We start from the raw sequence: 27,535 nt of genomic DNA on the forward strand, positions 1-27,535 counted from the left end.
CATGTTATGCTGCACTTTATTTATTTTTAAATTTTCAATTCACTTAACTGTATTAACTTATTCTAAGTCTCCTTGATGTGTTCATCTATGTTTGCAGAAAATCATAATGTTTCTGGAATCGACAGGAACAGATTTATTGTTCTTCCTCTGAATCGGCTACAGTAGTGAAGGCATGCTAAAAAAAAATTAGAAAAAAGGAGAAAGAGGGGAGAAAGACTGAGGAAATTTTGTAGGATTATTGGAATTTTTAAAGCCCAGCAAAATCCCCCTGATTATTTATTTCTCTATTAGTCTTTTGATGCCACCACAATAAAAAAGAAAGAAAAATTTGTAGCTTGCATTAAAAATGTACAAATTAAAACACCCACAAAAAAATATAAAAAATGACCATTAAGAGAATGCAACAGGGAAAAAAAATGTACAATGTTAGAGAAGTATAAGAGATAATTGCAGAGAGTAATTATGGCTGCAAGTAGCTTTCTTCATGCTTTGGCTCTTAAAAGTTTTAATGAAATACAGGCAGTCCTTGACATACAACAGTCCATTTAGTGACCGTTCAAAGTTACAACAGCACTGAAAAACACTTATGACCGTCCCCGCAGCATCCCCATGGTCATGTGATCAAAATTCAGGCGCTTGGCAACGGACTCATATTTATGACGGTTGCAGCATCTTGATCCCCCTTTTGTGACCTTCTGACAAGCAAACTCAATGGGGAAGCCAGATTCACTTAACATTGTGTGACTAATTTAACAACTGCAGCGATTCACTTAGCAACCATGGTCATAAAATGGAGAAAACTCACTGAACAAATGTCTCACTCAACAACATACATTTTGGGCTCAATTGTGGCCGTATGTTGAGGACAACCTGTACAGTAAAATACAAACAGAAATGATAGATGGAGGATGGATGGATGGATAGAGAATAGAGAAAAGCTGCAAGGGAGCTTGGAGGTCTTCTAGTCTAACTACCTGCTCATACAGGGGACCCTATACAAATGGTATAGGACAATCCCTTCTTAAAAGCCCCCAGTGTTGGAGCACCCACAATTTCTGGTGGCAAGCTGTTACACTGGTTAATTTTTCTCACTGTCAGGAAATTTCTCCTTAGTTCCTGGTTGCTTCTGTCTTTGCTGAGCTTTCACCCATGGCTTCTTGTCTTGCCTTCTGGTGCTTTGGAAAATAGATTGTCCCCATTATATGTCATATTATAATAGATAGATAATAGACAGATAGATGATACCGTAGCTAGCTAGATAAATTTATAGAAAAACAGCTAGGGAAGAGAGAGAGAGGAGTGGGGGGGACAAAGAAAGGAGAGAGAGTGGGGAAAAATATAGAGAGGGGAGAGAGAAAGGAAAGAGGGTGGAGAGAGAGCGGAGAGAGAAAGTATGTGTGTGAGAGAGTGGGGGGAAGAGAGAAAGGAGAGAGAGAGAGGAGAGAGAGAAGAGAGAGACAGAGAGAGAGGGGAGGGAGGGAGAAAGGAGAGAGAGTGGGGAGAAATATAGAGGGGGAGAGACAGGAGAGGGGGGAGAGAGAGGAAAGTGTGTGTGTGAGAGAGGGGGAAAAGAGAGAGAAAGGAGAGAGAGTGGTGAGAGAGATAGAGAGGGGAGAGAGAGTGAAAGGAGAGAGGGGGAGAGAGAAAGGAGAGAGGGGGAGAAATATAGAGGGGGAGAGAGAAAGGAGAGGGCGAGAGAGGAGGGAGGACGGAGAGAGTGTGTGTCTGTGTGTGAGAGAGTGTGTGTGAGAGAGAGAGTGGGGAGAGAGATAGAGAGGGGAGAGAGACTGAAAGGAGAGGAGAAAGAGGGAGAGGAGAGAGAGAGTGTGCGAGAGAGAGAGAAAGGAGAAAGAGTGGGGATAGAGATAGAGAGGGAGAGAGACAGAAAGGAGAGGGGGAGAGGAGGGAGAGAGAGTGTGTCTCTGTGTGTGTGGGAGATAGAGAACGTGTGTGTGAGAGTGTGTGTATGTGTGTGTGAGAGAGAGAGAGAGGAGAAAGAAGGGGAGAAAGAAAGAGAGAGTGGGAGAGAGATAGAGAGGGGAGAAAGAGAGGAAGAGTGTGTGTGTGAGAGAGAAAGGAGATAGTGGGGAGAGAGATAGAGATGGGAGAGTGAAAGGGGAGAGGGGGAGAGAGAGGAGAGAGTGTGTGTGTGAGGAGAGAGAGGGGAGAGGGAGGAGAGAGAGAGAAAGAGAGTGAGAGAGAGAGGGGGGAGAGAGGCAGAAAGGAGAGGAGGAGAGAGGGGGAAAGGAGGGAGAGAGAGTGTGTGTGTGAGAGAGAGAGAGAGGAGAGAGAAGGGGAGAAAGAGAGAAAGGAAAGAGTGGGGAGAGAGATAGAGAGGGGGAGAGACAGAAAGGAGAGGGGGGAGAGAGGGGGGAGAGGAGGGAGAGAGAGTGTGTCTCTCTGTGTGTGGGAGATAGAGAATGTGTGTGTGAGAGTGTGTCTATGTGTGTGTGAGAGAGAGGGGGGGCGAAAGGAGAGTGGGGAGAGAGATAGAGAGGGGAGAGAGAAAGCAGAAAGGGGGAGGAGAGAGAGGAGTGTGTGTGTGAGAGAGAGAGAGGGAGGGAAGAGAGAAAGGAGAGAGAGGGGGAGAGGAGGGAGAGAGAGTGTATTTGTGTGTGAGAGAGAGTCTGTATGAGAGAGAGGAGAGGGAGGAGAGAGATAAAGGAGAGAGAGTGGAGAGAGAGAGGGGGGGGAGAGAGACAGAAAGGAGAGGGGGAGAGAGGGGGGAAAGGAGGGAGAGAGAATGTGTCTGTGTGTGTGTGAGAGAGAGAGAGAGAGGAGAAAGAAGGGGAGAAATAGAGAAAGGAGAGAGAGTGGGGAGAGAGATAAAGAGGGGAGAAAGAGAGGAAGAGAGTGTGTGTGAGAGAGAGAAAGGAGATAGTGGGGAGAGAGATAGAGATGGGAGAGTGAAAGGGGAGAGGGGGAGACAGAGGAGAGAGAGAGTGTGTGTGTGAGGAGAGAGAGGGGAGAGAGGGAGGAGAGAGAGAAAGGAGAGAGAGTGGAGAGAGAGACAGAAAGGAGAGGAGGAGAGAGGGGGAAAGGAGGGAGAGAGAGTGTGTGTGTGTGTGTGTGTGTAGCGAGAAAGGAGAGAGAGTGGGGAGAGAGATAGAGGGGAGAAAGAGAGGGTGTGTGTGTGAGAGAAAGGAAATAGTGGGGAGAGAGATAGAGATGGGAGAGTGAAAGGGGAGAGGGGGACGGAGTGGAGAGAGAGAGTGTGTGTGTGAGAGAGAGGAGAGAGAGGGGGAGAGAGGGGGAGAGAGTGGGGAGAGAGGGGGGAGAGAAAGAAAGGAGAGGGGGAGAGAGGGGGGAAAGGAGGGAGAGAGTGTGTGAGTGTGTGTGTGTGTAAGAGAGAGAGAGGAGAGAGAAGAAAGAGAAAGGGGGGAGAAAGAGAGAAAGGAAAGAGAGTAGGGAGAGAGATAGAGAGGGGGAGTGAGTGGAGTGTGTGTGTGTGTGTGTGTGTGTGTGAGGAGAGAGAGGGGGAGAGAGATAGAGAGGGGAGGGAGAGAGAAAGCAGAGGGGGAGAGAGAGGAGAGTGTGGGTGAGAGACAGGAGAGAGGGAGGGGAGAGAGACAAAGGAGAGAGAGTGGGGAGAGAGAGGTAGGGGGAGAGAAAGGAGAGAGGGGGAGAAAGAGGGGAGAAAGGAGAGAGGGGGAAAAGAGAGAGAGTGTGTGTATGAGAGAGAGGGGAAGAGAGACAGAAAGGAGAGGGGGAGAGAGGGGGGAAAGGAGGGAGAGGGAGTGTCTGTGTGTGTGAGAGAGAGAGAGAGAGGAGAGAGAAGGGGAGAAAGAGAGAAAGGAAAGAGAGTGGGGAGAGAGATAGAGAGGGGAGAGAGAAAGCAGAGGAGAGAGTGTGTGTGTATGAGAGAGAGGAGAGAGGGAGGAGAGAGAGAGAAAGGAGAGAGAGTGGGAGAGAGATAGAGAGGAGACAGAGAGAGGAAGGAGAGAGGGGGAGAAAGAGAGGGGAGAGAGAAAGGAGAGAGGGGGAAGAGAGAGAGTGTGTGTGTATGAGAGAGAGGAGAGAGGGGGAGAGAGAAAGGAGAGAGGGGGAAGAGAGAGAGTGTGTGTGTATGAGAGAGAGGAGAGAGGGGGAGAGAGAAAGAAGAGGGGAGAGAGAGAGTGTGTGTGAGGGGGAGAGAAAGGAGAGAAAGGAGACAGAGGATTGTGTGTGTGTGTGAGAGAGAGGGAGGCAGAGAGAAAGGAGAGAGAGGAGATAGAGAGGAGAGAGACAGAGAGAGAGGGGAGGGAGGGAGAAAGGAAAGAGAGGGGGGAGAAATATAAAGGGGGGAGAGAGAGGAAAGTGTTTGTGAGAGAGAGGGGGAAAGAGAGAGAAAGGAGAGAGAGTAGTGAGAGAGACAGAGAGGGGAGAGAGAGTGAAAGGAGAGAGGGGGAGAGAGAAAGGAGAGAGAGGGGGAGGAATATAGAGGAGGAGAGAGAGAAAAGAGAGAGAGTGGGGAGAGAGACGGAGAGGAGACAGAGAGAGAAAGGAGGGAGGGGGGAAAGAGAGGGGAGAGAGAAAGGAGAGAGGGAGAAGAGAGAGAGAGTGTGTATGAGAGAGAGGAGAGAGGGAGGAGAGAGAGAGAAAGGAGAGAGTGGGGAGAGAGATAGAGAGGTGACAGAGAGAGGAAGGAGAGAGGGGGAGAAAGAGAGTGGAGAGAGAAAGGAGAGAGGGGGAAGAGAGAGTGTGTGTGCGTATGAGAGAGAGAGGAGAGGGGGAGAGAGAAAGGAGACAGGGGAGAGTGAGTGTGTGTGTGAGGGGGGGAGAGAAAGGAGAGAAAGGAGACAGAGGAGTGTGTGTGTGTGAGAGAGAGAGAGAGTGGGAGGGGGAGAGAAAGGAGAGAGAGAAGAGAGAGAGACAGAGAGAGAGGGGAGGGAGGAAGAAAGAAAAGAGAGGGGGGAGAAATATAGAGGGGGAGAGAGAGGAGAGGGGTGAGAGAGAGGAAAGTCTGTGTGTGAGAGAGAGGGGGAAAAGAGAGAGAAAGGAGAAAGAGTGGGGATAGAGATAGAGAGGGAGAGAGACAGAAAGGAGAGAGGAGGGAGAGAGTGTGTGTCTGTGTGTGTGGGAGATAAAGAATGTGTGTGTGAGTGTGTGTGTGTGTGAGGGGGGTGAAAGAGAGAAAGGAGAGTGGGGAGAGAGATAGAGAGGGGAAAAAGAGAGGAGTGTGTGTTTGAGAGAGAGAGATAGTGGGGAGAGGGATAGAGAGGGGAGAGAGAAAGGAGAGAGGGGGAAGAAAGAGAGGAGTGTGTGTGAGAGAGAGAGGGGGGAGGGAAGAGAGAAAGGAGAGAGGGGGAGAGGAGGGAGAGAGAGTGTATTGGTGTGAGAGAGTGTGTGTATGAGAGAGAGAGGAGAGGGAGAGAGAAAGGAGAGAGGGGGGAGAGAGAGGGGGAGAGGAAGAGAGAGAGTGTGTGTGAGAGAGAGAGAGGAGAGAGGGAGGAGAGAGAGAAAGGAGAGAGAGTGGGGAGAGAGATAGAGAGGGGAGAGAGAGTGAAAGGAGCGGAGGAAGAGGGAGAGGAGAGTGTGTGTGTGTGTGTGTGTGTGAGAGAGAGAGAGAGAGAGAAAGGAACGAGTGGAGAGAGATAGAGAGGGGGGAGAGACAGAAAGGAGAGGGGAGAGAGGGGGAAGAGAGAGAGTGTGTGTATGAGAGAGGAGAGAGGGGGAGAGAGAAAGGAGAGAGGGGAGAGTGAGTGTGTGTGGGGGGGGAGAGAAAGGAGACAGAGGAGTGTGTGTGTGTGTGAGAGAGAGAGGGGGGGAGAGAAAGGAGAGAGAGAGGAGAAAGAGAGGAGAGAGAGAGACAGAGAGAGGGGGGAGGGAGAAAGGAAAGAGAGGGGAAGAAATATAGACGGGGAGAGAGAGGAGAGGGGGGGGAAGAGAGGAAAGTGTGTGTGTGAGAGAGAGGGGAAAAGAGAGAGAAAGAAGAAAGAGTGGGGATATATATAGAGAGAGAGAGAGACAGAAAGGAGAGAGGAGGGAGAGGAGGGAGAGAGAGTGTGTCTCTGTCTGTGGGAGATAAAGAATGTGTGTGTGAGTGTGTGTGTGTGTGAGAGAGAGGGGGGCGAAAGAGAGAAAGGAGGGGGGAGAGGGGGGAGAGGAAGGAGAGAGAGTGTCTGTGTGAGAGAGTGTGTGAGAGAGAGAGAGGAGAGAGGGAGGAGAGAGAAAGGAGAGAGTGGGAAGAGAGATAGAGAGGGGAGAGAGAGTGAAAGGAGCTAAGGAAGAGGGAGAGGAGAGAGTGTGTGTGTGTGAGAGAGAGAAAGGAGAGAGAGTGGAGAGAGGAGGAAAGGAGGGAGAGAGTGTGTCTGTGTGTGTGTGTAGAGAGAGAGAGAGAGTGCGTGTGTGTGTGTGCGAGAGAGAGGAGAGGGGGAGAGAGAGAGAAAGAGAGAATGGGGAGAGAGATAGAGAGGGGACAGAGGGAGAAAGGAGAGAGTGGGGAAAGAGAGGGGAGAGAGGGAGAAGAGAAAGAGTGTATGTGTATGAGAGAGAGAGGAGAGAGAGGGGTGAGAGGAAGGAGAGAGTGTGTGTGTGAGAGAGAGATGAGAGAGGGAGGAGAGAGAGAAAGGAGAGAGTGGGAAAAGAGATAGAGAGGGGAGAGAGAGTGAAAGGAGCGGAGGAAGAGGGAGAGGAGAGAGTGTGTGTGTGAGAGAGAGAGAGAGAAAGGAGAGAGTGGAGAGAGAGAAGGGGGGAGAGAGACAGAAAGGAGAGGGGGAGAGAGGGGGGAAAGGAGGGAGAGAGAATGTGTCTGTGTGTGTGTGTGAGAGAGAGAGAGAGGAGAAAGAAGGGGAGAAATAGAGAAAGGAGAGAGAGTGGGGAGAGAGATAGAGAGGGGAGAAAGAGAGGAAGAGAGTGTGTGTGTGAGAGAGAAAGGAGATAGGGGAGAGAGATAGAGATGGGAGAGTGAAAGGGGAGAGGGGGGGAGGGAAGAGAGAAAGGAGAGAGAGGGGAGAGAGGGAAAGGAGGGAGAGAGAGTGTGTGTGTGTGTGTGTGTGTGTAGCGAGAAAGGAGAGAGAGTGGAGAGAGAGACAGAAAGGAGAGGAGGAGAGAGGGGGAAAGGAGGGAGAGAGAGAGTGTGTGTGTGTGTGTGTAGCGAGAAAGGAGAGAGAGTGGGGAGAGAGATAGAGGGGAGAAAGAGAGGGTGTGTGTGTGAGAGAAAGGAAATAGTGGGGAGAGAGATAGAGATGGGAGAGTGAAAGGGGAGAGGGGGACGGAGTGGAGAGAGAGAGTGTGTGTGTGAGAGAGAGGAGAGAGAGGGGGAGAGAGGGGGAGAGAGAGTGGGGAGAGAGGGGGGAGAGAAAGAAAGGAGAGGGGGAGAGAGGGGGGAAAGGAGGGAGAGAGTGTGTGAGTGTGTGTGTGTGTAAGAGAGAGAGAGGAGAGAGAAGAAAGAGAAAGGGGGGAGAAAGAGAGAAAGGAAAGAGAGTAGGGAGAGAGATAGAGAGGGGGAGTGAGTGGAGTGTGTGTGTGTGTGTGTGTGTGTGAGGAGAGAGAGGGGGAGAGAGATAGAGAGGGGAGGGAGAGAGAAAGCAGAGGGGGAGAGAGAGGAGAGTGTGGGTGAGAGACAGGAGAGAGGGAGGGGAGAGAGACAAAGGAGAGAGAGTGGGGAGAGAGAGGTAGGGGGAGAGAAAGGAGAGAGGGGGAGAAAGAGGGGAGAAAGGAGAGAGGGGGAAAAGAGAGAGAGTGTGTGTATGAGAGAGAGGGGGAGAGAGACAGAAAGGAGAGGGGGAGAGAGGGGGGAAAGGAGGGAGAGGGAGTGTCTATGTGTGTGAGAGAGAGAGAGAGAGGAGAGAGAAGGGGAGAAAGAGAGAAAGGAAAGAGAGTGGGGAGAGAGATAGAGAGGGGAGAGAGAAAGCAGAGGAGAGAGTGTGTGTGTATGAGAGAGAGGAGAGAGGGAGGAGAGAGAAAGGAGAGAGAGTGGGAGAGAGATAGAGAGGAGACAGAGAGAGGAAGGAGAGAGGGGGAGAAAGAGAGGGGAGAGAGAAAGGTGAGAGGGGGAAGAGAGAGAGTGTGTGTATGAGAGAGAGAGGAGAGAGGGGGAGAGAGAAAGAAGAGAGGGGAGAGAGAGAGTGTGTGTGAGGGGGGAGAGAAAGGAGAGAAAGGAGACAGAGGATTGTGTGTGTGTGAGAGAGAGAGGGAGGCAGAGAGAAAGGAGAGAGAGAGGAGATAGAGAGGAGAGAGACAGAGAGAGAGGGGAGGGAGGGAGAAAGGAAAGAGAGGGGGGAGAAATATAAAGAGGGGAGAGAGAGGAAAGTGTTTGTGAGAGAGAGGGGGAAAGAGAGAGAAAGGAGAGAGAGTAGTGAGAGAGACAGAGGGGAGAGAGAGTGAAAGGAGAGAGGGGGAGAGAGAAAGGAGAGAGAGGAGGAGAAATATAGAGGAGGAGAGAGAAAAGAGAGAGACGGAGAGGAGACAGAGAGAGAAAGGAGGGAGGGGGGAAAGAGAGGGGAGAGAGAAAGGAGAGAGGGAGAAGAGAGAGAGAGTGTGTATGAGAGAGAGGAGAGAGGGAGGAGAGAGAGAGAAAGGAGAGAGTGGGGAGAGAGATAGAGAGGTGACAGAGAGAGGAAGGAGAGAGGGGGAGAAAGAGAGTGGAGAGAGAAAGGAGAGAGGGGGAAGAGAGAGTGTGTGTGCGTATGAGAGAGAGAGGAGAGGGGGAGAGAGAAAGGAGACGGGAGAGTGAGTGTGTGTGTGAGGGGGGGAGAGAAAGGAGAGAAAGGAGACAGAGGAGTGTGTGTGTGTGAGAGAGAGAGAGAGTGGGAGGGGGAGAGAAAGGAGAGAGAGAAGAGAGAGAGACAGAGAGAGAGGGGAGGGAGGAAGAAAGAAAAGAGAGGGGGGAGAAATATAGAGGGGGGAGAGAGAGGAGAGGGGCGAGAGAGAGGAAAGTCTGTGTGTGAGAGAGAGGGGGAAAAGAGAGAGAAAGGAGAAAGAGTGGGGATAGAGATAGAGAGGGAGAGAGACAGAAAGGAGAGAGGAGGGAGAGAGTGTGTGTCTGTGTGTGTGGGAGATAAAGAATGTGTGTGTGAGTGTGTGTGTGTGTGAGGGGGGGTGAAAGAGAGAAAGGAGAGTGGGGAGAGAGATAGGGGAAAAAGAGAGGAGTGTGTGTTTGAGAGAGAGAGATAGTGGGGAGAGGGATAGAGAGGGGAGAGAGAAAGGAGAGAGGGGGAAGAAAGAGAGGAGTGTGTGTGAGAGAGAGAGGGGGGGAGGGAAGAGAGAAAGGAGAGAGAGGGGGAGAGGAGGGAGAGAGAGTGTATTGGTGTGAGAGAGTGTGTGTGAGAGAGAGAGGAGAGAGGGAGGAGAGAGAGAAAGGAGAGAGAGTGGGGAGAGAGATAGAGAGGGGAGAGAGAGTGAAAGGAGCGGAGGAAGAGGGAGAGGAGAGTGTGTGTGTGTGTGAGAGAGAGAGAGAGAGAAAGGAACGAGTGGAGAGAGAGAGAGGGGGGAGAGACAGAAAGGAGAGGGGAGAGAGGGGGAAGAGAGAGAGTGTGTGTATGAGAGAGAGGAGAGAGGGGGAGAGAGAAAGGAGAGAGGAGAGAGTGAGTGTGTGTGTGAGGGGGGGAGAGAAAGGAGACAGAGGAGTGTGTGTGTGTGAGAGAGAGAGAGGGGGGGAGAGAAAGGAGAGAGAGAGGAGAAAGAGAGGCGAGAGAGACAGAGAGAGGGGGGAGGGAGAAAGGAAAGAGTGGGGGAGAAATATAGACGGGGAGAGAGAGGAGAGGGGGGAAGAGAGGAAAGTGTGTGTGAGAGAGAGAGGGGGAAAAGAGAGAGAAAGAAGAAAGAGTGGGGATAGAGAGAGAGAGAGAGAGACAGAAAGGAGAGAGGAGGGAGAGGAGGGAGAGAGAGTGTGTCTCTGTGTGTGGGAGATAAAGAATGTGTGTGTGAGTGTGTGTGTGTGTGAGAGAGAGAGGGGGGGAGAAAGAGAGAAAGGAGAGGGGGGAGAGAGGGGGGAGAGGAAGGAGAGAGAGTGTCTGTGTGAGAGAGTGTGTGAGAGAGAGAGAGGAGAGAGGGAGGAGAGAGAGAAAGGAGAGAGTGGGAAGAGAGATAGAGAGGGGAGAGAGAGTGAAAGGAGCTAAGGAAGAGGGAGAGGAGAGAGTGTGTGTGTGAGAGAGAGAAAGGAGAGAGAGTGGAGAGAGGGGGAAAGGAGGGAGAGAGTGTGTCTGTGTGTGTGTGTAGAGAGAGAGAGAGTGCGTGTGTGTGCGAGAGAGAGGAGAGGGGGAGAGAGAGAGAAAGAGAGAATGGGGAGAGAGATAGAGAGGGGACAGAGGGAGAAAGGAGAGAGTGGGGAAAGAGGGGAGAGAGAAAGGAGAGAGGGAGAAGAGAAAGAGTGTATGTGTATGAGAGAGAGAGGAGAGAGAGGGGGGAGAGGAAGGAGAGAGTGTGTGTGTGAGAGAGAGATGAGAGAGGGAGGAGAGAGAGAAAGGAGAGAGTGGGAAAAGAGATAGAGAGGGGAGAGAGAGTGAAAGGAGCGGAGGAAGAGGGAGAGGAGAGAGTTTGTGTGTGAGAGAGAGAGAGAGAAAGGAGAGAGAGTGGAGAGAGATAGAGAGGGGAGAGACAGAAAGGAGAAGGGGAGAGGGGGAAAGGAGGGAGAGAGTGTGTCTGTGTGTGTGTGTAGAGAGAGAGAGAGTGTGTGTGTGAGAGAGACGAGAGGGGGAGAGAGAGAAAGGAGAGAGAATGGGGAGAGTGATAGAGAGGGGACAGAGAGAGAAAGGAGAGAGGGGGGAAAGAGAGTCGAGAGAGAAAGGAGAGAGGGAGAAGAGAGAGAGAGTGTGTGTATGAGAGAGAGAGGAGAGAGGGGGAGAGAGAAAGGAGAGAGGGGAGAGAGACTGTGTGTGTGAGGATGGAGAGAAAGGAGAGAAAGGAAAGAGAGGAGAGTGTGTGTGAGAGAGAGGGAGGGGGAGAGAAAGGAGAGAGAGAGGAGAGAGAGACAGAGAGACAGAGAGAGGGGAGGGAGCGAGAAAGGAAAGAGGGGGAGAAATATAGAGCGGTAGAGAGGAGAGGGGGAGAGAGAGGAAAGTGTGTGTGTGAGAGAGAAGGGGAAAAGAGAGAGAAAGGAGAGAGGGGGGAAAGAGAGGGGAGAGAGGGAGAAGAGAGAGTGTGTGTATGAGAGAGAGAGGGGGGGAGAGAGAAAGGAGAGAGAGTATGTGTGTGAGGGGAGAGAAAGGAGAGAAAGGAGAGAGAGGAGAGTGTGTGTGTGAGAGAGAGAGAGGGAGGGGGAGAGAAAGGAGAGAGAGAGGAGAGAGAGACAGAGAGAGAGGGGAGGGAGCGAGAAAGGAAAGAGGGGGAGAAATATAGAGGGGGAGAGAGGAGAGGGGGAGAGAGAGGAAAGTGTGTGTGTGAGAGAGAGGGGGAAAAGAGAAAGGAGAGAGAGTGGTGAGAAGAGATAGAGAGGGGAGAGAGAAAGGAGAGAGGGAGAGAGAGGAGAGAGAGAGGAGAGAGAGGGGGGGACAGGGATGGATAAATCAACAGAGTAATTCACTTACTTCAGATTGCTCCATTTCATCTATTTCTTCAACCCGACTGAGATGAGGAGCTCCATATTTGTCACTTAGCTCAGCCAAAGTCTTTGAAACTGCCTCCTTTTCAGCGGCAACCTTTGCCTGGAACAAAAATTCATTCAAAATAATCTCCAGAGGTTGGGGATCATGCAGAATACAATCCAAGTAAAATGGACAAAAATTCTCATCTGCAATGGCATCCCTAGGCTGAGATATCAACTCTTTTTCCATCCTTCTCTTTAAATGAAGAGTGAGAAGGTCATAAAATAGGAGCCTCCAAGCGGAAAGAAAATCATCAGGTCAAGGAGTCAGCATTTTTCTCTCCTAATCCAGGCTGCGTTTGGTGAACCAGCCTCGTTCCTCCCTCCTCACTGGGGCTGTCTTTCTTGGGGGTTAATATATGGGTAAGGGGCACTTTTCTTACCTCCATCTCTGCCTGCCGTTTCTGCTCCTGCAGGAGTTCCTCGGCCCTGTCTCGTTCCATCCTCTCCCGTTCTTCCTGTTCTCGTTCCATCTGGGCCTGCAACCATTTCATGCAATTTAGCAAAGACTCACTCCCTTGAGGTTCCCTTGGTTCAGATAAAAGAGTTTGCCTCAGAAGTGTACTCCTGTTGCACACCATGGGGGGAAAAATGGGTGGAAGGGGGACATACATTGGTGGGATTCAATCAGTTTGCACCACTTTGGCCGAACCCGTTGTTATATAGATGGCTGGCCCTGTCCCTCCCCTTCCAGAAGTCCCCACGCGCCCAGTTTTGGCTCCCAGGTAAGTGCAGGGAGGCCTACTAGGCTCAAAACAGGGCATAGGGGGGGGTGCGGCGCGGCACCCTGTGGCCCATTTTTTTTCTCCCAGGGAGCCCTACTAGGCCCCCCCTGCAGCCCGTTTTTCCTCCCAGGGGGGTGCAGGTGCTGCCTGTCAAATCCCCTGGCCATGGCCAAACTGGAGTGAATAAGTTTGTCTGGAACGAGAAAAAGCCGAGAGTGAAATTGAAAATTATGCAAGATGTTCCAGAAAGAGGAGGCCTTAAACTTCCAAACCTACAGCTATATTATGATGCAGCAGCTTTAACTTTAACAAGTGATTGGTTTGGAAGGAAAAAGGCTGGAATATTGAATGCAGAAAGTTTTGATCTTGAATTTGGATGGCATGCTTATTTATTTTACGACGATAAAGTAGATAAAGTATTTAAAAGTCATATACTTAGAGACTCTTTGATGAGAGTTTGGAAGAAGCACCGATTCAAATGGGATTATAAAATACCGCTATGGCTGGATCTTGGTCATATTTTATGGAATACAATGGAATACAAATATAATGTCACTCGGGGGGTTTTTATACAAAGAGGTTCTTTTTACAGATGCGGGCAGATGGCAGCTGAAGACACTGCAGACACTGTTGGACGAAGGGATTAATTTAACTTGGTTACAATATAATCAATTACAATCGAGATGGAAAGAGGACCAAAAAACTGGTATTATGTTGCACGAGGAAGAATTGGTTAGACATATAAAAGAGAAAGGTCCAATGCATATCAAAAGGCTTTATAATGTTTTGTTAGAAAGGGATTCAGAAACTGAATTAGTTAAAGACTGTATGATTAAGTGGGCACAAAATTTTGAAGAACCAGTGATGTTGGAAACATGGGAAAAAATTTGGGTTCAGAATGTTAAATTTACACAGTCGCAGAACCTGAGGGAAAATTTTTATAAAATGTTTTATAGATGGCATTTAGATCCCAAAAAGTTGTCATGTATGTACCCTAATGTTCAGCCAAAATGTTGGAGATGTGAATGTTTGGATGCTACGTATTATCATGTTTGGTGGACCTGTAGGAAAGTTAAGGCTTTTTGGATAAAAATTTGGTGGGTCATGCAGAATGTTTTGAAGAAAAAAATTCAATTCTCTCCACAATTGTTCTTATTGGGTATAGTTAAGGGTTTTACATTAGGTGAAACAAAACTGATATTGTATATGATAACAGCAGCAAGATTGTTGATAGGTAAATATTGGAAAAATGAAGCTTTGCCCACTATTGAGGAATGGACTTTGAAGATGGCCAGTTTTGCAGAGATGGCGAAGATTTCAGCATACTTAAAAGACTGTTCACAAGAGACTTATGAATGGGAATGGAAAAGGTGGATAGAATATGTTCAGAACAAATATCAAACTAGAAAGTACCAAATAGCTTTTATTTGAAAATAATGTATTAGAAATATTTTAATGTTATGAGGGTAAAAAGAAAAATTATAAAGGGGAGGGAGGGGTTCAAGTTTTTTACACAAGTTTTATATTAAGGGTTTGTTTTTTGTTTTTCTTACCAGATATGAGTATAATATAGGGAAGTCTGTGGGGAGGGGAGGGTTAGGGAGGTTGGGAAGTTTGGGGTGGGTGCTGGGGGGGGAAAGGGGTGAAAATGTAATTGTAAAACTTTTGCAATAAAAAAAAAAATCCCCTGGCCATGGCCACCATGGCCACGCCTACCCGGCCTCTCATTAGGGCAGAGAACCGGTTGTTAAATTATTTGAATCCCACCAGTGGGGACACAGACATGCAAAGAGAGATGGGAGATCCGGAATTAAATTCTGAGCGTATCGGAAGAGAGACTTGGTACTCATCCTTCTGGTCATGGCATGGAGGAGGCTTTCCTAAATGTTTATGAAGGACTCATCCTTGGAATTTCTTTTTGTGTTGATAAACATATTATATTATCTTGAATCACAAGGCAAGAGAATTATGCTGGGGCATGCAGAAGATCGGGTTGTTACCCACTACGATGATGGGAATTAATAATCCTGATGAAACCCACAATTATTACTATATGGAATATAATTATAATGTCACTCGGGTGGTTGTTTTTACTTTTATACATATAAGAAAATATTTACTACTGATGGGGGCAGATATGATTGAAGATCCTGAATAAACTGTTGCACCAGCAAGCTATGTTACCCGATTATGGATGTTGGTTCTACCAATCCAGTGGAAAGACCTCAAAGAAGATACTATATGGATTATAAATTTAAAGTCATTGTCTTTTCTTTTTTTTTATTTAGATATAATGGAAAATATAGACATATATTTTTAAGTAGTGTGGGCAGTGAATCAAAGATGTTAAGAAATGTTGTGTATGGCAATTTTGCATGATAGTGGGTGAATAAGCTAGTTAGTAGATTGATTAGTCTAAGAAAAGGGATTTTTAAGTGTTATATTTAGGGGAGTGGAGGAAATGGATAGAGTGGAATAAATGTTAAACTAGATTTTATGGGGAAGGCCGCTTTGAAATGTTATAGTAATATATATAGAAGATTAAATGTTAAAGTAGGACTTATCGTATAGTTTTAAAGTGGAGAAGTTATTCTATAATGTCATAGTATAATGTCTTTTTTTTTTCCTTTCTTTTCTCTTTTTTGATATGTATGGATAAAGGGGGATGTTATAATATTAATAATATTTTTAGTAAGTAAAGGTCAATATCTAGAGGAGGGAGTAAGTAATCTGTTATGAATTAGGTTTTTTTTGTTATGAAGAAGTCACGGGGGGATGGGTGGGGAGGGGGGGTTAGGGAGGGGGAGGGAGAGGGGGAAAAAAAGGGGGAAAAATTTGTATTTGAAAACTTTTTCAATTAAAAGGACTCATCCTCATGATGTTGCCTTCACCTTATTTCTATTCCAATACAGAAGTGGGTTTGGGTTATTTTTAACCGTTCCAATGTTAAAATTGTGCTTTCCTCATTTTTCTTGACAATCACACTGCCATATATAAATGTTCTGTCTTGTGTCACTAATGATGAGGTCCAAAGGTACATCTGCCCAGCTACATTGGGCTTGTTATAGATATGCTCCCTTTTCTCCAGCTGCTCAGCGTTGTCCATCAAAGCTGTTTGGACTTGGTCTTTAGTAGAGACCAGATTTGGTGGTGAGAATGCCTGAGTAGCTCTTTCTGGCTGGAAAAATAGGACCAACTCTGGTTTGATAAGAGCACTAGTCCTTAGATGTAGGTCTGTGCATATATGGAGGAAAGGAAAGGAGAAAGGGGTGATCTGAGTGCCTCTCCTAGAGCATTCCCATCCCAGAAATTCATCCAGGATGTAAGTAAGGAAAGAGATTCCCCCCACCCCAACAACAACAAAGCCAAAGCTCTTGACTAGAGAATGAGGGACGAAACTGATCAGGTTTGAAAATTAGCAAAAAGATGGCCAAGAGTGTCTCTGGTTGAGATCCATCAATCCGGTCTCAGCGCAATGTCTTCTCTTATCTATCTGATGTGCATCTGTCACTTCTTCTTTCTGACCCTCAGTCACTTGAATGCATGGCAGGCAAACAAAATTGAGAAGATATTTTGACGCCAACTCTGGATTCCTCAAAAGTTCGATACCTAGTCGGTGTCAGCTTTGGAAGCCATATTAGGCCGGAAGCTCCCATGCTGCCACCTTCTCCTGTGTGGGAAAGTAGGAGGGGGGATTTAGTAGAGGGTTGTCTGTAGACATAATAGAATTCTTCCTGTCAATCAAGATCAGGGCAATCCGGCATCTGGAGAAGGAGTGATCGGAGTGCTGAGTCGAGATGGGACGGACGTTGATTGGAGCATGTGATCGACTGAGGTGTGAGGGGATGGTTTTGGGGGTTTTGATTTACTGAGGGAAAACCTGGACCTCTCAGATTCGGGTTTTCCCAGATGTGCCAGTTTACCTATTCTAGTAAATAGAATTATGAAAATGCTTGCTTCAGAGTTTTTACTTGGAGCTGGGGGGTTTTCTGGAACGCTGACAGTCGGGCAATGAAACACTTGCAAGGAAACAACCATGCTCAGAGAGCTCCAAGGACTCCAGAGTTTGTTCTAAGCCAGAACTGGGATTAGAGAAGAACCTTGGGGAGAAGAGACTGCCTTTTTGTGGGGTTTAGTCCTGTTCCAGAAGAGTGATGGTCTCAAACAACATTTGGTTTAAGTAATGCCAAGACTGACCGTCAGCTGAACACACCCAAGCAGAATATTTGTCCAAGATGAAAGTGAATTTTTTTTACCAATGGCTAAGCCCTTTAGTTTAGTCATCTGTTAAAACTTGCCTTCTAATATCCAGTTCCATGGTAAGGAAAACTTTGGTGGATATTGTTCCAACTCCCTAGTGATGTTGGTTGTGAAAGTAAATAAAGCCAGGATATTTTATTTATTTATTATTTATTTATTTCATCAAGCATGTATTTTATGACATACAAGTGTAAACATAATTATAAATACATAAAAAGGATACAAATAAAAGAAAACATTAGGACAGGGATGGTAGGCATGCTGGTGCGCTTATGCACACCCCTTACAGACCTCTTAGGAATGGGGTGAGGTCTACAGTAGACAGTCTAAGGTTAAAGTTTTGGGGGTTTGGGGAAGAAACCACAGAGTCAGGCAGTGCTTTCCAGGTGTTGACCACTCTGTTACTGAAGTCGTATTTTCTGCAGTCTAGTTTGGATTGATTTACCATGAGTCTGTATCTATTGTGTACTCTTGTATGATTTTGGTTGAAGCTGAAGTATTCATTGGCTGGTAGGACATTGTACCAAATGATTTTATGTATTATGCTTAGGTCAGATCGAAGACGGCAAAGTTCTAAGCTGTCTAAACCCAAAATTTCAAGTCTGGTGGCATAAGATATTTTGTTGCGAGCAGAGGGCTCCTCCCCTTGTGAAATAACTCTGGACTCATTAGATTGTATTAATGCCCAATACGCATGCGGGTTCCAGAAAGATGACAGATGAATTGGTCTGGCAAAAGTTTTGTATGCCCTAGTTTGCAGTTCAATATTACCGGAGAAAAACTATGCAAGATTAGGTTAACAACTCTTAATGCTTTTTTAGCAATGCTGTTACAGTGAGCTCTGGCACTTAGATCATTTGAGATGAGTATTCCAAGGTCTTTGACAGAGTGAGGGTCATCTGTTAAGTCGTATCCACCCAGCTTTATTTTGTGTTCTGATTTATTTATTTATTTATTGCCAATGTATAAGACAGAGCATTTGTTGGTTGAGATTTGGAGTTGCCAATTATTTGACCATTCTGACAGATAGTTGAGGTCTTTTTGTAAAGTAGCAGCATTGTCAGTGATGTTGAATAGTTTTACATCATCCACAAAGAGAACGTAGTTGCTTATAATATGATTGCAAAAGTAATTTATATAAAGTATAAAGAGTGTGGAGTCCTAAAACGCTGCCTTGGGGGACACCGCTTGTTAAGTTGGGTGAATGAGGATGCAGCAAGCCAGGCAGTGAGTGACAACAGCTCTGTTTATTAGGGTGAGAACCCAGCGACTGACCTAGGGAAACAGCTCCCCTTATATACCTTGCAGCTGTGGTGGTCAGCCAATCAGCTGAGGGTCAGTTAATTCAAACTTCCCGCCAAACAAAGCTATTTACATAACACTCCTCCCCTCCCAGAAGTCACTTTGGGTTTTATTTGTATACAAAGTCTCTCAGGTGACCAGGGCGTGTACGTAGCCTGGTCGACCTGCACAGTTCAGTCGGAGGGGTGGTGTTGAGCAGGTCGGAGGGACTCCCTGTTTCTCCCTGCTCCGCCAATGGAACCTCCGAGATCTCTTCGTGGGCGGCGACTTCTCCGGCTGGCGGGAACTCCTCACTGGGGCAGCTCCGGACGCCAGGATTGTCAGCTAAGTCCTCCGCTGCACTCGGGCTTGACTTAGTTTGTTGTTCTGGCTGGTAGTCAGGGAACGATTCATTAAAGTTTTCCTCAGCGTCTGTTGCGAATTGCCTTTTCAGTTGGTCTATGTGCCTGCGCCAAACTCTCCCGTCCCCCATGTCTACCCTGTACGATTTGGGCCCCGTGATCGCCATGATTGTCCCTGCTTCCCAGAGTGGGCCCTTCCCATAGTTTCTGGCGTGGACTGGAGTCCCTATGGTGAACTCCCTGAGTTTCCTCTCCCCCCCTTTGAAAACCTCGGGGGAATAATTGGGATTTAGCCGATCCAGTACCCCTCGGAGCTTTCTCCCCATGAGTAGTTCTGCCGGGCTTCAGCCTGTGGCTGTACAAGGCGTGGAGTGCTGGGCTGTTAGGAACCGATCTATTCTTTCCTGCCAGTCCCCAGGGCCTAGGCGTGAGAGGGCCTCTTTGGCCATTCTTACGAAACTCTCAGCCTGTCCATTACTAGCCGGATGGAATGGGGCTGAGAGGACGTGTCTGACCCCCAACTCCGCTAAATACCCTTCGAACTGTGTGGCTGTGAATTGGGGCCCATTGTCTGACACTAAGATGTCCAGTAACCCATGGGTAGCGAATAACTGCCTCAGCTCCCTAAAAAGGCATCTACTATGACCATGAAGGTCTGCCCGTGAAACGGCCCTGCGAAATCTATGTGGATCCTGGACCAGGGCCCCTTGGGTCTTTCCCACACCCTCACCGGTGCTGTCGGTGGATCTGGCCTAGACTCTTGGCAGGGCTGGCATCTCCCCACCCACTCGGTAATGTCTGTGTCCATGTTGGGCCACCATGAAGTAGCTCCTGGCTAGTCCCTTCATCCATACAATCCCAGGGTGCCCCTCATACAACAGTGTTAAGACTTTTTCCCTTAGGCACAAGGGAACAATAACCCGTTTGCCCCATAGCAAGCACCCCTCTTGCATTGTTAGTTCGTCCCGTTTGCTCGCGTACTGTTTGAATTCCCTGCTCCCAGTCTTTTCCGGCCACCCCCTCGTCACCCAACTTGCGACCATCTGGATCACGTGGTCTTTGTTGGAGGCTCTGGCTACCTCTGCTGATGTGATGGGTCCCGAGTCCAAAACGTCTATCAGCAGGATGGGGATGCTGGGTGTGGGGTCGTCCAGCTTGTCTGGTAATGGGCAGCGGCTGAGTGCGTCGGTATTTCCCATGTCCACCCCTGGTCGATGTACCAGGCGATAGGAGTAGGCTGCGAGGAAGATGGCCCAGCGTGTCATCCTGGGCAATAGGGCTGCCGGTGTTGGTTGGTCTCCCGCGAGGAGACCCAGGAGCGGGCAATGGTCGGTAATCAGGTCGAAGTCCCTCCCGAACAGGTACTCGTGGAACTTTTTTACTCCCGAGACGGCGGCGAGGGCCTCTTTGTCAAGCTGACTGTAATTCCTCTCGGCGCTTGACAGAGTTCGGGAGTAGTAGGCGATGGGCGCCTCTAGGCCATTTGGGAGTCTAATTGTACATTTATAATTGGCGCATATGCGCACTGACCCATCTGGTTTCACGGGTGTCACAATTGGGGTCTCCCATTTGGTGTGGTCGACTGGCACAAGCACCCCTTGCTTTATTAGCTTGTCCAACTCAATGTCTATCTTGGGCTTTAGGGCGAATGGCACCCTCCTAGGCTTTAAATGGATTGGGGCAACGTTGGGGTCAAGGTTGAACAAAATAGGGGTCCCCACATACTTGCCAAGCCTTTCGTCGAACACGTCCTGGAACTCCTGCATCAGGTTGTCCCTCAGGGTGCTCTGGATGTTCCTCACTCCGGTGAATCCCATGCCCAGGGCTCGAAACCAGTCCATGCCCAAGAGGCTTGGGAGCTTGCCACTGACGATGGTGAGAGGGAGTCTCTCGCTGAATTCCCCATATCGTACCTGGAACTTGCCAATTCCTTCACTGGGATGCGGTTCCCTTGGTAATCTTTAAGCCGGCGTCGTTGTGGTTGGAGCTGCCGCTTGTGTGCGCTGGGGATGGCTTTCTTGAGGTTGGCCCACGACATGATGGATATGGGAGATCCCGTGTCGATCTCCATCTGGCACTCACGACCCTCGATCTCGACCGTGGTGTAGGTCTTCTCGCTGGGGGATGTGCAAGTCTGGCCGATGCGGATGGTGTAGGTCTCTATGTCTTCGATTTTTGCGCCCTTCCGGCTTCCGCCATCTTTATTGGGCCTCTGGCACGGTGCCATCTCGAATTGGCTGGTTTGGCCATGTGGTTTGTGGCCCTTTGCTTGCTTGGCTCTGCAGACTCGAGCGATGTGCCCCTTTTTCTCGCAGAACCAGCAGATCGCATCCCAGAACTTGCAGTTGTGTTGGGGGTGGAGGCCTCCACAGCTGGCGCAGTCGTCTCTGGGTCCTCATCGATCCGGCCTGGACTGCTCTGTGCAGTAGACTTCCTCCTCGGACTCCCCTTCGCTCTCGGTGCTCACGGCTTCACGGTGCATGGTCGCCGACCTCTGCGCTGTCCGGCCATCGATGGTCCCTTGCAGTCTCTCGGTGGCCTTTACGGATGACTCTTGTGCTCTTGCTTCATCTAGGGTGATGTGCAGGATCAGGTTCGATCTCACAAGTAGCCTCCGTTGTAGCTGGACGTCTCTCACTCCGCAGATTAATTGCTCTAGGAGCATCTCATCTAGGTCTCGGTACTCGCACTGGTTTGCGGCCTTACGCAGGGCAGCGACGTACTCGCTGATCGACTCGCTGTCCTGCTGCAGCCTTTGCCGGAACTCGTACCACTGGACGTACTTGGAAGGCGTTGGGGCATAGTGGTCTTTCAGCAGGGTCTGCAGCGTTGACCATGATATGGTGTGGACCGAGTTCGGCTCCGCCAGGGCTTCGGCTGTGTCAAATACTCGTGGCCCGCAGTGGCTCAGGAACAGAGCCTTCTTCCTCACGTCCGGTAGTCCTTGCAGGTCGTTGGCCACCATGAAGCACTCGAACCGGGACATGTAGGACCCCCACTTCTCCTCCTTGGGGTTGAAAGGCGCTGGCGGGATGTAGGCCGACATCGTTCGCAATTCTCCTGTGCTCCGCTCGCTCGCCTGGCTGGATTCTGTGGTCGGGTGTTCCGCTTCTCTCTCGGAACGTGGTTTCAGCTCTTTTCGGTTGTGGCTTCAGCTATTTCCTTGGCTTCTGGCCTCAAAATCCCACCTTCATCGCCAATGTTAAATTGGGTGAATGAGGACGCAGCAAGCCAGGCAGTGAGTGACAACAGCTCTGTTTATTAGGGTGAGAACCCAGCGACTGACCTAGGGAAACAGCTCCCCTTATATACCTTGCAGTTGTGGTGGTCAGCCAATCAGCTGAGGGTCAGTTAATTCAAACTTCCCACCAAACAAACCTATTTACATAACACCGCTGTTAATAGGTGCAGGGTTAGATAAAGTGTTCCCTATTTTGACTACTTGCTGCTTGTTTGATAGGAACACAGCTATCCACTTATGCAGGAATCCAGAAATGCCATAAGATTTTAGTTTTAGAAGTAGCTTGTTGTATACCACTGAATCGAAGGCTTTACAGAAGTCTATATAAATTGCATCTATTGATTTACTCTGGTCAAGTTTTGAAGTCCATATGTTTTTGCAGTGTAACAGTTGCAGATTGCAGGACAATTTTTTTCTAAAGCCAAATTGCTTGTTAGAGAGTAGGTTGTTAGTCTCTAAGTAGAAGATAATGGATTGGTTTATGATTGATTCCATGACTTTGCAGGTGATACAACATAATGAGATTGGTCTGTAATTATCAACTAGGCTGGGGTCACCCTTTCTGAAGATAGGGATGACTGTGGCTAGTGACCATAAGTTAGGTAAGGAGCTGGTTCTGAAAGATATTTCATAGATTATGCTAAGTGGTTCTGCTATGGTGGTTGAGAGCTTCTTTAGGAAGTAGGCATATAATCCATCAGGGCCAATCGATAGAGATGGTTTTAGGTTGCATAGTGCCTTTTCAATGGCATCTTCTGTGAAATCGACCTGTAGTAGATCGTTGTGAGTAGATGTGGTACGATTGGGAAATGAGGGGCATGAGCCATTGCTGTTTACAAAGACTGAACTGAAGAATGTGTTGAAGAGGTTGGCCTTAATGGTTTCATCATTACAGTCTTTTCCGTTTGGTCCTTTTAGTGGTGGGATGGATCTTGAGTCTTTAAGTTTGTTGTTTACGAAATTGTAGAAGGCCCGGGTGGATTTAGTTCATATTAGCTTTTCCTCTTGTTTGTTTGTTTGTTTGTTTGTTTGTTTGTTTGTTTGTTTGTTTTATTTAATTTATATACCGCCCTTCTCCCGAAGGACTCAGGGCAGTGAACAGCCAGGATCAAATACATAAATATAAAAGTTAAAAATAATTTAAAATCAGATTAAATACTTTGGCCCACAATTAAAACATCCCATTAAAATCCAATTTAAAATTTAGGCTAGCCTGGCTTGCTGCAATAACAAAGTCTTCAGGGCATGGCGGAAGGTGTGCAAGTCCGGGATCCTCCGTACCTCCGGGGGCAGCTCGTTCCAGAGGGCAGGAGCCCCCACTGAGAAGGCTCTCCCCCGGGGGGGCACCAGTCGACATTGTCTGACCGACGGCACCCCGAGGAGCCCCGCCCTGTGGGAACGTACTGGCTGGTGGGAGGCTGTCAGTAGCAGAAGGCGGTCCCGTAAGTACTCAGGTCCTAAGCCATGGAGCACTTTAAAGATGTTAATCAACACCTTGAATTGCACCCGGAAGACCACTGGGAGCCAATGCAGCTCGCGCAGGAGAAGTGTTACATGGAGCGCCCCGCCGCTCCCATAATCACCCGTGCGGCCGCATTTTGGACCAGCTGAAGCCTCTGGATGCTCTTCAAGGGGAGCCCCATGTAGAGAGCATTGCAGTAGTCCAGTCGGGAAGTGACGAGGGCATGAGTGACCGTGTGCAGGGAGTCCCGATCCAGAACTGGCAAATCAGGTGAACGTGATAAAAAGCCCTCCTGGCCACGGCCGTCATATGCTCTTCTAAAGACAGCCGCGCGTCCAGGAGGTCATCCAAGTTGCGAACCCTCTCCGTGGGGGCCAATGACTCGCCCCCAATAGCCAGCGATGGCACCAGCTGGCTATATCAGGACGCCGGGAGCCACAGCCACTCAGTCTTGGAGGTTTGCTGTGATAACTGATGCATTATCTGTCGGCATATGGTTTTGTAGCGACTTTTGAAGTTAGTATGTAGCCAGTTTTGTTTTTGCGCTGAAGAGATTTTTTTTTGGTCTGAAGCTTCCTTATTGTTATGGGTAATTTATTTTTCCTGGTTTTGGGAGTTATTAGTGGTACACATAGTTTGATGATTCTTTTGACTTCTTGCAAAAAAATGTTATAATGGTCTTCGGCAATGATGCAGCCAGTGAATAGAGTTTGCCCATCAAGAGATGAAAGGTCATCAGTTATGAGATCATAGTTGACTTTTCTAAAGTTATACTTTGGGATTCTGTCACTATGATTGTCTATGTGAGGACGTAAGTTGAGATAAAAGTCTATCATGCTATGGTCACTGTTGGAAAAGGGTTCTTTTATTTGTAGTCCATAAATTGAATTTAAACTGTTGCAGAAGATGAGACCAAAGCAGTTGTTGAATCTAGTATTATTAGTTACTAGTTGATCTAGTCCCAGATTAGTTACAGCATTGTACAGGGTTGCATGTATGGGTTCAGTTGTACATTTGTTTAGGGTCCAATTAATAAGAGGTAGATTTAGGTCACCAAGAAAGATAAGAAGGTGTGGGCAGGAGGCTGCACATGTTAGTAGTGATGTTAGTTTGTTTGCATGTACAAGGTCATAATCAGGGGCTCTGTAACAGATTATGAAGCGAATTGTGGTGTTTAGGGAAAGATCACATACGATGGTTTCAGGAAGAGCAAGCTCCTGTGTAACTTGAATATTTTTTAGATTTAGGGATTTTTTATAGAAGATAGCAACACCACCCCCTCTGCGGATTTCACAGTCGGATCTGTACACGTGATACTCTCTTACTGTGGTAATGGAGTCTGGTAGTGATGAATTTAGCCACGTCTCGCATACAAATATGATGTTGAATAAAGTCGTATTTAGTAGAAGGAGGCACTCTGGTATTTTGTTTAAGAGGCTTTATGAATTAAGTAGTTTGCATTTAAGGTCTGTGGCGGTGGATTTTGAGGAAGTTTGGGGCGTGCATGCCTAGCGTTGGTTGTTGGGGTGGTGGTTATTGGGGTGCGGACCATTGTTCTTACTTTTAATACAGTCAGCATGGTAATCAATGAATCAATCGACATGGTAATCAATCAAAACCGTTTCTCCCCAGTTTTGGTGTATTTTGAGTTCAGTATTTTGATTGATATATCCACCAATCGCTTTCCTAAATGTTCCTTAATCTGTCTCAGAATAGGCTGCTTTACTACCAAAAAATAAATAAAAAATGATATGCTTTTCTGCCCCCTCAAAAAATTGAAGGAGGAAAGTATTTTAATTTGGCTAGGAACAATAAGCCTGTTTTAAATAGCATCACTAATTTGTAAGAAATAGGTTTCTCTGCTAAATTAATACAGGTATACCTGGACTTAATAACAACGTTTATATTTTACATCTACAAACCAGCATTGGGAGTCTAATTTGCCTTGAGATATGAAATATGGAATTGATGCACTTTAAGAAGATGGTTATAATTTCTATATAAATTGAAAATAAATAATAATTATTAATTATTAATTAAGTTGAGAAGTTGAAGATGGTATTACTATGTATGTTCAAGAAGATCATTGTCATTAGAATGGAACATTGAAATATTAAATAACTACTTTAAAATAATCAAGTACATTAATATTAGGATTATATAAGTTTGATTAATGTAATAATTGACTCTTGTTATTTGTATTAATATGAACTATCATACCCAGAGGCCACACTGTTCATGTATTGATATTTATATGTTTAAAAATAAAAACCCAATAAACCTTAAAAAAAAGAAGAAGATGGTTCGGTGAATGTTGCAAAGTCAATATTGCAAAATAAAATATTTTAAATCAGAGAACACACATTTACGCACAGTCTAAAACATACAACTGGAAGGCTTAAACAGCAATTATAACACAAATATGTACTTTTTTTTAAAAAAAGAAAGGTGTCCTACCTGTCTCTCTACTTCCAGCTTTTGCTGAATCAAAAGTTCTTCTTCTTTCATTTTTTCTAGCATTTCCACTTCCTTTTGAGCCTCCTCACGCTCTCGCTCCAGTTCTTCCCTGTCCAATTTCCTCTAAGAGTGCAATAAAACAAACATTTGACAGCTCCCACAACTGAAATGCCTTTTAGAAAATTGGGTTTTGTGGGTGGAAGTAGAGAGAACTCAAGGCCAGTCCTGCATACCAAGAGAGTGAAGAACAATGGAAGAAGAGGAGCAGACAAGCCTTTCACTTTAGTTTCTAAGTGCCACTGGTTTTCCAAAAACAGACCACATATATGGCAAAAGTAGGGATCCCATCAGTCCTTCAAAAGCAGTTTGAAGGCAGTCCCCAATCCCCTTGGACTTTTTTCTCTATTTCTGCCACCTTTAAAACACTGAGACTAAGAAGCGAAGAACATTATTTAAATGTTGGCTGTGCCTGGAGCCTGAGTAGCAAAACCCCCTTTTCTTCACTTCATGTGAGACTGAAATAAAATGTGTTATGCCCCTCATCTCATCTACAATGTGTTTAAGGTATGGGAAGGAAGGAAGGAAGGAAAAGGAAGGAAAGAAGGGAGGGAGGGAGGAAGGGAGGGAGGGAGGAAGTAGAAAGAAGAGGGAAGGGAAATACAGGAGGAAGGAAAAAAAGATGGAAGGAAAAGATGAAGAGAAGAGAAAGGAAGGGAAAGGGGAAATAAAGGAAGAAGGAAAGGAGGAAGGAAAAGATGAAAGGAAGGGAAGGATGAAATAAAGAACTATGAAAGAAGGAAGGAGAAGATGAAGGGAAGGGAAGGGAAAGGAAAGGAAAGGAGGGCAGGGAAGGGAAGAGGGAAGGGAAGGGGACAAAGTTCTATGAGGGACAGCTGAAATGCTATCATACTACCCTGTTTTCCCGAAAATAAGCCCTCCCCGAAAATATTTAAATGCAGAGCTGGAAATCAGGTAAGACAGCAAGAGGAGCCCCATCTTGCTCCACGCACCCCAAAATAATAAGACCTCCCCGAAAATACGGCCAAGAGCTTATTTCGGGGTTCAAAAAAGTATAAGACAGGGTCTTATTTTCAGGGAAACACGGTATCTTTCCCCTTGAAAGATCTCAAGCCCAGGAGCTCTCTGGCCTTGTGAAGCAGGAGCTCCTGCTAGTGGGAAAACAAAAACAAAGAACAAAAACTATGTTTAGTACTTGAAAGAACAAGAAATACAGAGTCAGCTCTCAAAAACTGCCCTCTCTCTGAAATTGCAGAAATCCTGAGGTGCCTTTAAAATTGTACAGAATCCCAAACAGGAGATTAGAAGCCAAAACCTCACCTGTAGTTCTTCAATCATGTTCTTCTTGTATTTGTAAATCCAATGGGCCAGGTACAAGATAGGATCTGATGGACGATGTTCCGCAATTTCAGCAAGGCCTTCTGCTAAACAAGTGCCCAGGCTTTTTCTGAGGTAGGCACTCTCCATTGTTAGTTCCCAAATATCTCTAGATTAGAGAGATCTATTAAAAAAAAACAAGTTGATTAATAAATTAATGTGTACATGATTTTGTTTCCATTACCAATTATTATAAGTTGTTTTGTTGAGTCTCTGATCAAAACACCATGGAGGAGGAGGAGGAGGAGGAGGAGGAGGAGGAGGAGGAGGAGGAGGAGGAAGGGGAGGAGAAAGAGAAAGAAGAGGAAAAGGAAAAGGAGGAGGAGAAGAAGCAGAAGCAGAAGTTATAATAAAAAAGATTACTTTGAAATGAAGCCAAGATAGTTTTACTCTTTCAGAAATCAGTATTGGAGAACTGGCCTACAGTTGGGAATCACTAATAGAATCTGGAATCCTGTTCAAACAGAAAACAAGCTAACTGCTACTTGAGCTCTGCTTAAGAGCATAGATAGGATACACCTCCAAAACTAGATCCACATTAGTTTGGAAAAGGAACTTTATCAATTTGAAACAAATCACAGAACATGTTCTTCTTGCTACTCACTTCCATGTCTTGGGAGAAGCTTTGTGGATAGCTAAGGATGAAGATGTTTCTCTTGCAACTCTTAGCAACTCATGCAAGATCTTAGCAACTCAGCAATACTGCAACTCCCTAGACTCATTATAGCTGATTTTGACCAGTTTTTATGCCTCGTGCCGGCAAGGGGGGTTATATGTATTTATTTATTTATTGGTTCGATTTATATGCCGCCCTTCTCCGGAGACTCAGGGCGGCTTACAATGTGTTAA

The 27,535-nt window shown here is 47.1% G+C and overlaps 2 protein-coding genes across 4 annotated transcripts in view; one reads left to right on the plus strand and one right to left on the minus strand.

The window, feature by feature from the left end:
• Positions 1–27,321, minus strand: DYDC1 (DPY30 domain containing 1). Of its 2 annotated transcripts, none has more exons than XM_087872336.1 (6): positions 27,291–27,321; positions 26,630–26,810; positions 25,292–25,414; positions 11,887–11,982; positions 11,448–11,564; positions 1–175 (listed from the first exon to the last, which is right to left on the minus strand). In XM_087872336.1, the coding sequence occupies exons 2-6, from the start codon at positions 26,774–26,776 to the stop codon at positions 134–136; spliced, it is 525 nt and encodes a 174-aa protein (XP_087728462.1). In that variant the 5' UTR covers positions 26,777–26,810; positions 27,291–27,321; the 3' UTR covers positions 1–133. The 2 variants fall into 2 exon arrangements, with proteins under 2 accessions (XP_087728462.1, XP_087728460.1); XM_087872334.1 differs by lacking the exon at positions 27,291–27,321 and adding an exon at positions 27,050–27,137.
• Positions 1–27,535, plus strand: part of LOC117675760 (uncharacterized) — a 55,431-nt gene that overhangs the window by 20,673 nt on the left and 7,223 nt on the right. The window contains exon 2 of one of the 2 annotated variants that reach the window (XM_087872329.1): positions 12,821–13,325. The exons of the other annotated variant lie outside the window; for it this stretch is intronic. The gene's annotated coding sequence lies outside the window, so the exon portion shown is untranslated. The remainder of the gene's footprint in view (positions 1–12,820; positions 13,326–27,535) is intronic. 2 annotated transcript variants of the gene reach the window in all.

The sequence above is a fragment of the Pantherophis guttatus genome, chromosome 6 (genome assembly GCF_059756535.1).
Source record: "Pantherophis guttatus breed Tessera chromosome 6, ASM5975653v1, whole genome shotgun sequence".
Lineage (NCBI taxonomy): Eukaryota > Metazoa > Chordata > Lepidosauria > Squamata > Colubridae > Pantherophis > Pantherophis guttatus.

Bases quoted from the DNA above. Each gene is read 5' to 3' on its own strand.
- DYDC1 (XM_087872336.1), bottom strand. From the start codon at position 26,776: ATGGAGAGTGCCTACCTCAGAAAAAGCCTGGGCACTTGTTTAGCAGAA. The intron at 25,415-26,629 runs GTGAGGTTTTGG...TTGCACTCTTAG, and splicing joins ACATGATTGAAGAACTACAG to AGGAAATTGGACAGGGAAGA. The intron at 11,983-25,291 runs GTAGGACACCTT...AAATGGTTGCAG, and splicing joins AGCTGGAAGTAGAGAGACAG to GCCCAGATGGAACGAGAACA.